Source organism: Pelophylax lessonae, assembly GCF_965119305.1.
Source record: "Pelophylax lessonae genome assembly, chromosome: 4".
In the NCBI taxonomy this organism is placed as follows: domain Eukaryota; kingdom Metazoa; phylum Chordata; class Amphibia; order Anura; family Ranidae; genus Pelophylax; species Pelophylax lessonae.
Window position 1 is genome coordinate 556,343,930 of NC_138771.1, and position 12,465 is coordinate 556,356,394.

Sequence of the window (12,465 nt, forward strand, 5' to 3'; positions counted from 1 at the left end):
GATGTTTCTGGGGTTTGGTCAGTATACATTCTGTGTACAGAACATCTCCAGGTTGCCATATTGCATTGCATTTTCAGAACATTACAACAGCTGCTGATTTAAAAGGAAAGGTAATTTTTAATAACATTCAAGTACAATATGATTTGTGTTGCAATTGTATATGCTATATTGTTTTTTCTTTAGTTGCTATTTTTTTCCCCATGAAAGTGGAGTTACCCTTTAACCACTTCCGCCCCGCCTACAGCACATTAATTGCGGCTGTCAGGCGCTCCTGGGCAAAGTGACATAGTACTACATCGCTCGCCCGTTTGTTAGCTGGGGAGCCAGCGCTTTTGACCGGTGGCTCCGATGGCCGCCGGCCACTCGCGATCTCCCACAGCAAAGAGAGAAGGACAGACGGCTGATGTAAACACAGCCGTCTGTCATTCTCCCTGAAGTGATCACAGAGGCTATGTGATCCTGCTATATAGGATTGCATGTCTCTGTGATTACTTCACAAGCCACGCCCCCTGACAGTTAGAATCACGCCCCTAGGGACACATTTAACCCCTTGATCACCAGTACAGTAAACCCCTTCCCTTCCAGTGTCATTTTTACAGTAACAGTGCATATTTTTAGCACTGATACTGTAGTAATGTCACTGGTACCCCTAAAAGTGTCAAAAATGTCAGTTAGGAGTCCAATCTGTCTGCCGCAATGTCGCAGTCCGGCAAAGAAAATCGCAGATCGCCGCCATAACTAGTAAAAAAAAAAACAATAAAAATGACATAAATCTTTCCTGTAGTTAGTAGACGCAATAACTTTTGCGCAAACCAATCAAAATCCGTTTATTGCGATTTTTTTTTACCAAAAATATGTAGCACAAAACAAATTGGCCTAAAATGTTAAAAAATTTGGATTTTTACATTTTTTTTTTAGAATTTCATATAAAAAAAATGTGAAAAATATTGATTTTTTTTTCAAAATTGTCGCTATTTTTTTGTTTATAGCGCAAAAAATAAAAATCACACAGGTGATCAAATACCACCAAAAGAAAGCTCTGTTTGTGGGGGGAAAAAGGACATCAATTTTGTTTGGGTAAAGCGTCGTACGACCGCGCAATTGTCCGTTAAAGTCATCCAGTGCCGAATCGCAAAATAGGGCCTGGTCATTGAGCAGCCAAATCCTCCGGGGTTAAAGTGGTTAAAGAAAAAAATGTAAAAAGTGTTAAATTTATAACAAAATGGAAAAAATGTAAATTTGAGTACCAACATATTTTGGGACAATTTTAGTGTATTTTTCCTGAAGATATGAATTTGATAATTACCTGCGTACATATCGTGTCAAATAAAAAGTGCAACTTCCACTATTTTACTCTCCAGTGTCTTTGTTTCAGAAAATATGTATGTGTTTGGAGGTTTACAGTAGGATTGCACTGATACCAGTATTGCTGCCGATACTGAGTATTTGCACAAATACTTCTACTCGTGCAAATGCTCCTGATACTCGAAACCAATACCTTTGCGGTGCGATTTGTGTCAATACAAAATGAATGGGCTCAAATTACACTGCGAAGAATCACATGGGGTGTGATTCCTGTCCGAATGCAATTTCCCCCACCACTCCTTTGTGTGCAAACCCAGTATAGAAAGGGAAGTGCAGCAATGGGCAGTTTATTAAAAATGTTATAACAACTCGCATGAAAGTACATATCTCGTCAAATCCAAATCTATGTAGTTTCCCTATTACGCCGATGATAGATAACTACGGCCGCTGGAGGTGCTCAAAGGGCCGGAGGGGATGTCTAGGCAGTCTACCCCCAAGCTGACATCACTTCCACCCTATACCCACAGGGGTCCTTGAACTTCTCCTCCAGCCCTAGCTGTGAGCACATCAGCGGGACAGGGACACTGATTTGGATTTGAAGAGATAAGTGCTTTTTAATATGAGTTATAACATTTTTAATAAACCACCCATTGCTGCACTGGATGGCGTTTCCCTTTCTATACTGGGTTCACACACCCAGGAGTAGTAGGGGAAATCGCACATGATTCGGACAGGAATTGCACCGCATTCCTTTTTAACCACTTGTGGACCGCCCACCGTGTATTTACGTCTCTTTAATTATCATCTTTCACATTATAGAAAAAAATTGGGCTAACTTTACTGTTTTCTTATTTTTTAATTCAAAAAAGTATATTTTTATCCCAAAAAATTGCATTTGTAAGACCGCTGCGTAAATACGGTGTGACAAAGTATTGCAAAGATCTCCATTTTATTCTCTAGTATCTCTGCTAAAAATATATATATATATATATATATATATATATATATATATAATGTTTGGGGGTTCAAAGTAATTTTCTAGCAAAAAATACTGATTTTAACTTGTAAACAACAAGTGTCAGAAATAGGCCTGCTCCTTAATTGGTTAAATTGCATGCAATTCTTTGAAGTGCGGTTTGAGCCCATTCATTTTTTATGGGCTCAAATCGAACTGCAAAGGTGACGGTACTCGGTATCGGTGAGTACTTGACAGAAAGTATCGGTACTCATACTCGCTGATAAAAGAACTGTATCGGCAACCGTAGTTAACAGTAATTTCTAACAAAATGCAGAATTTAATGTGTGCAGAAAATGAAATTGTCAGGAAGTAAAATATCTGTCTTTCTGTAAAGCTGACATTTATGCAGCGCATTTATGACAGTGACATCACTTGACATAAAGCTGAGTTGGTTCCGTTTCATTGACCTGATTCTAGTAGGCAGCTCAGCACTCTGGAATGTTTACTGAGAGAGTATTACATCTTCAACCGCCATGTACATGGTAAGGAAATTCTGAATACAAGCCAATTACCTTTCAGTTTGTCTTTGGTAAGAATATCAGAGAACATAAATACTTCTGGAGCCCCAAAGGGAAGTAGGATGCCAGGGACAGGGTAGGCTAGCATTCCACACCAGGCCTTGACAATAGTGGAGCAATATGTACAGATGAGCACCAGTCATTTTTAGAAGAAAAACAGGGTTTATTTACTCACTCAATACTCCAGGAAGAGAAAGGGTAGGGGCACAGGACACCCATGGATAAGAAGCCTCGGAAAAAGGGGATTGAAAGTATTTACCTAAAAGCTGACTTGGGACACTGAAAAATGTGGCTCCTGACTGTAAGGCACTTGCCCCTTCTGCAGACAACTCCCTGGGGAGAAAACTCCATACTCCATTAAATTCCAAGCTTCCGATTTCAGCTTCTCTGGCTCCTCGAGACATCTGGTGTTCTTCCCTTGTACTTTCATCCCCATATCACACAAACTAATCCTGAAACCAAGCCTTGGTCCAGTTGCATGGTCCCCCTCTTCAGACAGCCAGCCTGAGAGGGTCTGCTGGCCAAAAACATCTCTCCTCCAAGCAGGGGAGGGATTAGAACAACCGTTTTCTTACTTTCTGTGCACCCACTGGGGAGATTCACCCTCTCTTATTGTCCTATTTACCATTATCACAAGAGGAAATCTTCCAATAGGGACCCTATTTCTGGTGATGCTGGTGACCACCAACTTGCTTTGGAGGGATTTTTTTTCAATACTTGTTTGGCTATATGACAAGGTGTAAAGGGGGAAATCAACCTAATGGGACACTGATTGCAAACAGACTTTTGACAAGGGCTATAACCTTACCCCACTCTACCCCAATGTTTTTCTTTTACTTCAATTACACTCCTCAAAAAAAATTAAAGAAACACTTTTTAATCAGAGTGTAGCATCAAGTTAATGAAACTCCTGGGATATTGATCTGGTCAGTTAAGTAGCAGAGAGGGTTGTTAATCAGTTTCAGTTGCTTTGGTGGTAATGAAATTAACAACAGGTGCACTAGATGGGCACAAATGAGACGACCTCCAAAACAGGAGTGGTTTTTCAGGTGGAGGCTACTGACAAAGGCATGATTAATACAGCCAATCACAATTTATTTATATGGATAAATTACTTTACCTGGATAGGGGCTTCATAATAAGGAATAAAGTGCCCAAAGACATGAATACCTGCCAAATTTTGGCTACATTGGGTGACTCCTTCCATTTCTATTGGCACCAAAAGGTGTCTGGCTGATCTCACTGGGTGACTGGCTGCGTTGAAGATAACTATTTAGACAACGTTTTTTTTTTTTGTTTTTTTTACTTCCAAATAGATGTTGCTGAAGATGTCTTGCTATAGTACTTCTGTGACAATCTGACCTACCGCTATTGTTTATAACGAGCTTAGGTTTGGGTACATGCTACAATCCAGCTACATCATTTCTTATTTATCTCTTAAGGGCCGTACACACTTGACGAAAATCGGACTAAATATCCTCCAATTTTTCTCTGTCTTCTCAGCGTTCATTACCGTTTTTAGTCAACAGTGCATAAATGTTCACAAAATTTCTCGTCCGATTTTTCTTTTTTTTTGTCACATTTGTTCCTAGACTTCCGGGTTGTCAGCAACTTCAGATCATGAGTGGTCTTTCGTATCTTTCACGGACGTACTGCATACACATTAAACGAAAATCGGTCGTCTGGGGATGGACGATAAAAAATTTGGTGTTTGTCCCTCCGTTTTTTTTTGTTGAAAATGTCGGCATCGGCTGCTGAAAGTTGAGTACACACTAGGCGAAAATCGGACAATTTCACATCGGGCGGGAATTTTCGGCAGATTTTCTACTAGTGTGTACCCTTCTTTACATTGTAAACTCTAACAAGCAGGGCCCTCTGATTCCTACTGTAATAAAGTGTATTGTATTTGTACTGTCTACCCTTAAGTTGTAAAGCGCTGCGTAAACTGTCAGCGCTATATAAATCCTATATAATAATAATAATAATAATTTTTTGGCCAATTTGTAGTACAAGGGATTACCTGTTGGGATTTAAATTGGACAAACTGTTAAGGCAGGCCACATCTAAAGGAAATTGTGCAATTGCTGCACAATCAGATTGTAATGTCTGTAAACCCCCTTAGACACAGGGATTATGTTACTACAGCTTTTTTGAATGAAGTGTGATCTATGAATGAAGGGGTGGACCTATGAATCATCAAGCTGCCTTCCATTCATAGTTTTAATCATGGAAACTGCAGTAGTGGCATTTATGAATGGAGGAGCTGGGAGGAAATGGCAGGCATAGTTGGGCAGTCTTGATGAATGTCTGTCACAGCCCTAGTTCTATTGTAACCTAACCAGGTGAAGGTATTACAGCAGCAGGAGGGTGTGTGTGTGTGGGGGGGGGGGGGGGGGAGGGGGTGAGTGGGGATTGGGGGATTGGGGGATTGAGGGGGTTTTCTTCAGAGGAGGAAGATTTCCTCAAAAGGAGGACACAAAGGTAAGTAATGTTGTGCTGATGTATTTTGTTTTACATAAACAGAAGCTTTGAAATACAATTATTTATGCACGTGTAAGGGCTCTTTCACACGGGCGTTCCGTATGTCTGTTTTTCATCCCATCCGTTTGCGGATCTATGTAAATACGGATGTCAGCGGATGATCATCCGCTGACATCCGTTTTTCGTCCGTTCCGTTCAGTTCAGTTTTTTGGAACGGAAGAGGAACCTATTTTTTTCTTCCGTTCAAAAAACGGAATGGACGCAAAAACGGATGTCAGTGGTGTCATCCGCTGACATCCGTATTTACATAGACATACATTATGTCCGTTTTTCATCCGCAAACGGATGGGATGAAAAACGGACAGACGTGTCCGTTTCAAAAAAAAAAAAAGGTCCTGATCGGGCAAAAAAACTGAACGCCCGTGTGAAAGAGCCCTTAGACGTATGACAGCTTACATTATTGTACAATTATTTTGAAAAACGTTACTCATTTTGTGTGGTATACAAGCCATGGTTTAGGGATGATTTGTCAGGCTGTAGTCATTATGTCAAAAACCTCTGGTCCCTTTCACAGCCTCGCTTCAATAACTGATGCTGCAACAAGTACCTAGATGCTTTGTTGTATTTATGAGCATCATTACCATTTAAGGACTGTTCGTAATTCAGTTTCCAGTATTTATTTTTTAGAGCTCACCTCTGGAGGGACCATGAAGAATGACCCAAGTCTCCCTTACCTGTTCAGAGAATGCTAGGCCCAGATATCAGTTCCAATCACACCGACAAACACAGGCCCAGTCTAGGGGATGCTTTTTTTGTAGACTTATTGCAGTAATTAACAGAAAAGAGGGATAAGGGTGCAGGATACTCCAAAACACAAAACGGGTACAGGAGGACAGTTACTCAAACATAATTCCTATAGCAGCAGCCTTTGCTGGAGGTAGAGGTTATAGCTGAATAATCTGAGACTTTGTATAGGCAGTCCCAGTCCTTGCAGCAACTTCAAGCATTAAAAGAGAAGTATGGGATTTGATGTTATTGCCCAGTTATACTTACCTAGGTGGATGCAGCATTGGTCTGATGCTGCATATGTCCCCCTGCGCCTCTGCACTGAGAATCGAGCGATCGAACACCACCAATCGCTCCCCAAGCTGGGAGCTGCTGACTATCAGTCAGCAGCGCTCTGCTCTGCCCCGCCCCCTTCTCCTTTCTTGGCGGGCTGAGCTGGGAAGGGTCAGCTCAGGCTCCCAGCTGCTCATTGAGAGGCTGAGCTGGGTGTTGGTCCATGACTCTATGGTCGTGATGACACAGTGTCTGGACCGACATCTGTGACGTCAGCAGAGAGTGGACTTCAGACCACTCTCTGCTGAAAACGGATCACAGGAGTGCAGAATGAACTGCACTCCTGTGATCCATAGGAGATGTACAGCCAAACGAGCTTTGGTTGTACATCTCCTTTAACTCCCAAAGTAAATGCACACCTGGAGTCCTAGGCCTACTCGCAATGTCCGAGGACAGCTGTCGTCCACACAACTTCTGTATGACACCCTTTGGTCACAAAATGGTCCTCCTCTAGCCCAGTTCCCTGAGGTAGTGTTCCTGCAGGCCTTCCACATACTGAGGCCTAACAGCTCTTCAGTACACAGTCTGCTTTCCAAGGGCAGCAGCCTCAGAAGAAGATACTCTGAACAAGCCTCCCAAACTGTTTTCTTCTCCCCAACCAGCTTCTAGGTGCCTGCACCCAGGAGTAAGCTGACATCAGATAAATATTCATAACTTCAGTGGCTGATGCTCCCACTCTATTTCTTGAAGCTTTTTTCAGGGGAGCAATCAACTACCAAACTTAGTGAAACTTGACCAGGCATAAAAAATAGATTGCTGCAGAGCCAAAAACAAAATTTAGCCTAGCTAGCACAGGGAGCTACATAAGTAAAAACGTATGACTACTGGTACATCAATTCACATTAGTTTGGCTGTCCTTTCTGCTAGAATTTTTTTTTGGTCATCCCAGTTGCAACATTTTTCTTGCTGGGGAACTATTGATATCCACAATCCCATTCAAGCTATTTTATTGTCCAGACCTACTAAATATCACCTGTTAGCACAACTGGAGGCAGAAGGTTTTAGACTGGATGTCAATACCCAACTCTAATCCTTATGACTAAGGTTTGGGATGAAATGCACAGGATTATAGGATATAATGTTTTTTTTTGTTTCATCCAATTTGGGAGCGGGGAAGGTTGGAGGAACTTGGAAAGCTGCAGGGATTCACTGGCTGGTATAATTGAGGTATCTGTTTCTCTACCAACTGAATACTCTTGACCATCTTAAATGCTATAAAGATTTACAGGATGAGTTTGGTATCCCTTCCTCCAGCTTTTTTCAATACCTCCAGTTTTGCCACGCACTTTCTATTCAGGCTAGCTCCATATCTCTCAAACAGATAGACACCCCATTATTGATCTAATAGCTAATGTTACTGACTAAAAAGGCCTTATATTTTCCTTATACAGTATCTCGCAAAAGTGAGTACACCCCTCAAATTTTTGTAAATATTTTATTATATCTTTTCATATGACAACATTGAAGAAATTACACTTTGCTACAATGTAAAGTAGTGAGTGTACAGCTTGTATAACAGTGTAAATTTGCTGTCCCCTCAAAATAACTCAACACACAGCCATTAATGTCATAACCGCTGGCAACAAAAGTGAGTACACCTCTAAGTAAACATGTCCAAATTGGGCCCAAAGTGTCAATATTTTGTGTGGCCACCATTATTTTCCAGCACTGCCTTAACCCTCTTGGGCATGGAGTTCACCAGAGCTTCACAGGTTGCAACTGGAGTCCTCTTCCACTCCTCCATGACAACATTATGGAGCTGGTGGATGTTAGGGACCTTGCGCTCCTCCACCTTCCGTTTGAGGATGCCCCACAGATACTCAATAGGGTTTAAGTCTGGACTCTGGAGACATGCTTGGCCAGTCCATCACCTTTACCCTCAGCTTTTATAGCAAGGCAGTGGTCGTGTTGGAGTTGTGTTTGGGGTCGTTATCATGTTGGAATATTGCCCTGCGGCCCAGTCTCCAAAGGGAGGGGATCATGCTCTGCTTAAATATGTCACAGTACATGTTGGTATTCATGGTTCCCTCAATGAACTGTAGCTCCCTAGTGCCAGCAGCACTCATGCAGTCCCAGACCATGACACTCCCACCACCATGCTTGACAGTAGACAAGACACATTTGTCTTTTTACTCCTCACCTCGTTGCCGCCACACACGCTTGACACCATCTGAACCAAATACGTTTATCTTGGTCTCATCAGACCACAGGACATGGTTCCAGCAATCCATGTCCTTAGTTTGCTTGTCTTCAGCAAACTGTTTGTGGGCTTTCTTGTGCATCATCTTTGCAAGAGGCTTCCTTCTGGGATGACAGCCATGCAGACCAATTTGATGCATTGTGCGGCGTATGGTCTGAGCACTGACAGGCTGACCCCCTACCCCTTCAATCTCTGCAGCACTTCCCAAAGACAACCTCTGGTTATGATGCTGAGCACATGCACTCAACTTCTTTGGTCGACCATGGCGAGGCCTGTTCTGAATGGAAGCTGTCCTGCTAAACCGCTGTATGGTCTTGGCCACCGTGCTGCAGCTCAGTTTCAGGGTCTTGGCAATCTCCTTATAGCCTATGCCATCTTTATGTAGAGCAACAATTCTTTTTTTTCAGATCCTCAGGGTGTTCTTTGCCATGAGGTGCATTGTTGAACTTCTAGTGACCAATATGTGGGAGTGAGAGCAAAAACACCAAATTTAACACACCTGCTGCCCATTCACACCTGAGACCTTGTAACACTAATGAGTCACATGACACTGGGGAGGGAAAATGGATAATTGGGCCCAATTTTGACATTTTCACTTTGGGGTGTACTCGCTTTTGACATTAATGGCTAAGTGTTGAGTTATTTTAAAGGGGACAGCAAATTTACACTGTTATACAAGCTGTACACTCACTACTTTACACTTTGGCAAAGTGCCATTTCTTCAGTGTTGTCACATAAAAAGATAAAATAAAATATTTACAAAAATGTGAGTGGTGTACTCACTTTTGTGAGTTACTGTATGGGTCCTTGGTGCATTATTTTCATGAAACGGTGCATGTTCATGGCAGAAGGGATTGGTCATCAGATGTCCCTACAATAGATGCCAAAACATGGCATTATATTTTGGAACAGGTTCCTTTAGTCTCCATCTCCCCTACCCAGAGGTTGTCTAAACTCTTTGTAATTCATTGGGTACATAGAACCCTGCTATAATTTTTTAAGTGGCACTGTAGAGAGAACCTAGACTGCCTCAGATGTGGGGGTCCTCCAGCTGTCCACCTACACATGTTCTGGAAATGCTCTAAACTTGTATGCTACTGGAACAAAATAATTTTGGTAATTAACCAAGCTTTTCTGGTATCCCTTCAAAATGGCCCTCTGATCTGTATCCTGGGTTTTCCCGAAGAAGAACTATTTATGTCCCATGCCTGGACTGCGATTTCTCGCCTGCTGTTCCTGGCTCGTAAATGCATCCTGTTGAAATGGATGGTGCCTCTCCCTCCTACTCCTACTTTTGAGGAGTGGCACATTCAAGTCAAAACTACATTACTCAAAGAAAGGCATATTCTGAAATCCCGAGGCATCCCTTTTAAATGTAATAAATTATGGGACCCCTGTTTACAGGTCCCAGGGTTAGCTCCATTAGCCCTTGTCTCTGCGCAAATCTTGTGTAGCACTGCCCCCATAGGGGTTGCTGAATATAGTCTTCCCTTGGCCTCCCTCTGATTATCCTGCAGCCAGAGACTTGGGTATTTTCACATGACTACCTGCACGCTCTTCCGCTCGTTATCCAAGGACCAGTCTAGGGTGTTTGGTTTTTTGTATTTATTGGTAGAACTTGGATAGGCGAAGGGATTAGCGGAATACTCCAATTTGCACAGAGGAGGACAACTTTCACTTGGCCTCACTTGATTGAACTTGATAGCAGACCCTATACTGAACCATACTGTATGGAAGAAAAAGTCCTTTGCTCGCTCCGGCAGCAGACTCAATGAACACTGACTCTTCAGGACACTAACCAGTATACTCTTTAGTTGGCACTTGTCCACTGACTCCACTAGCTTGAAGGGATGGCCCTAACTAAACAGGCCACTAGACATGGATCTGTACTCACAGTAACCAGGAACAGATCCTTCCAGGTATATGCCCCCCTCAGTCAACTCTGCAGGACATCTGGGTTTTAGCTTTTGTAACTCCGGCCCTCAGTCCATCCACCTGAGGCCGCATGGCAGCCTGTACAGAGGAACGACAGCAGCCCCCTCCCTCCAGAACCCCACTCTCCAACCAAAGACCCCGTGCACACGTGCTCTCTTGGTATAAATACAGTCAGCCAGCATGCCTTAAGGTACTTTCCTCTGCCAATGGCCAGGGCTGTGTCTACACCCATGCTCCCATTTGTCAGGTTTCCTCCCACTGTCCAATAAGCTTCGTCCTATTGGACCAGTGTGAAATAGGCAGACAACATTAACAGCATCGGATCACACTGAGCAGATCCTATCAATGGATCACTGCTCCCCGTTAGGCAGAGCACTTAAATTTGCCTGATAGCTCCCCTGGTAAGCAGGGAATCTGAAAAATGATGTACTCTCTAGCACCTACCTAGGAGGGTGGTACACTTGCAAGGCTTATGAGGTTGTTTCAGATATGCTTATGTAGGCAGATTCAGGATAGATGTTGGTATGATCTGCTTGTGAAAGAAATAGGTAGAACTATCAGTTTTTTTTAATTATACCGTTAACAGTAGGTTTGGTTTTAGTTTACAATTGTTTAGTGGCATTGTTTTAGGGCTCCACTTGCTGATTCTTGTTGTATATTTTGCTCTTAACAGGAAGAACACTCATTCCTACATATCAGTTGTGTACATTATCTACACCTGTTATAAATTGTCATGTATAAGATCTTGTTTAAATGATTTTCCTACTGCACAATCGTTCTGTGCATTCGATGAGAACAGCTACTCATGACCTTTGTTTTCTTATGCCAACTGTTTTGTTTGGTTGTTCATATATATGTTTTAAATAAAAAAATAAAAATAATTTGAAAAAAATAAAAAAATTTACATCAGTTTGTATGTTCACATTTAGCCCAATTTAGTTCAGTTTGCAACATCTGTGTTCAGTTTACTACAGCTTGTTCATAAAAGAATGCTTGTTCATAAAAGGATCCAGACAGAACATGTGAAAGGTCCCTATAAGTATAATTTATCTACCAATTGGATTTTAATTCTTCTTTTATTAAACCTGTTTATAATGAAGCTTTTATATTCCATCAGGTGCTACCTCGGGCCCTGGCAGTGCCCTATCATCAGATTTCACTAGCTCTTGATCTGCCGTCAATCATTGTCCATGCTGATTTAGTCTTGGCCAACTGGAAAAAGAAAGACCCATTGGGGTAAGATCACCTCTATGACTCTTCATTTTAAACACATAAGGAAGTCTTTATTTTTTGGTATTAATAGAACACATATGTTCTATTGTAAAATCTTACACAATAAGCTTTTGGGCACATTAAAAAGTTTTATCGTGTTGAGATAACCTCTGGAAAATGTCTGTTCATACTAATTGTTTGTTTCCTTCCTTCCCTTGCTCCTGGGGACTCTTGTGAAGGCCTCTAACAATAGAGTAAGTGAAACTCAATTACTTTTATACAACTCTTTGAAGTACTTGAAGGTTTACTATATTGGGGGACAGGGAATTTGGTACTGATTGCCATGGTCATCTGGGTGTATAAGATAAAATGCTGTGGAGCTCTAGAGAGTTAGTACCTTCTACAGGTTCCTACCATGAAATTATTCAGTAAGATTACCCATAGATATGAGGGCCACCTGTACCAGCCAATAACAAATGGTTTTGGAAATTGACACAAGTCTATGGAAAGCCTGCTGTCTTTACAGATAACCCCCCAGTAAATCAAAAGAGATAAATGATAGTGTATTGTACATTTTCTTGGTTTATCACTATTTTCATTGCTCAGTAAATAAAACATGTTTTGTTTTTTTAAAATCTGCAATCACATCTATGGCTAAAAAAAGAGCACTATCATGT

General features: G+C 41.8%; 1 protein-coding gene across 1 annotated transcript in view; it reads left to right on the forward strand.

Moving 5' to 3' along the window:
- Window positions 1–12,465, forward strand: part of IDO2 (indoleamine 2,3-dioxygenase 2) — a 91,025-nt gene that overhangs the window by 26,571 nt on the left and 51,989 nt on the right. Inside the window, exons 4-5 of the mRNA XM_082256022.1 lie at window positions 11,694–11,812; window positions 12,028–12,042. Of these exons, the coding sequence (XP_082112148.1) occupies window positions 11,694–11,812; window positions 12,028–12,042 (134 nt within the window). The remainder of the gene's footprint in view (window positions 1–11,693; window positions 11,813–12,027; window positions 12,043–12,465) is intronic.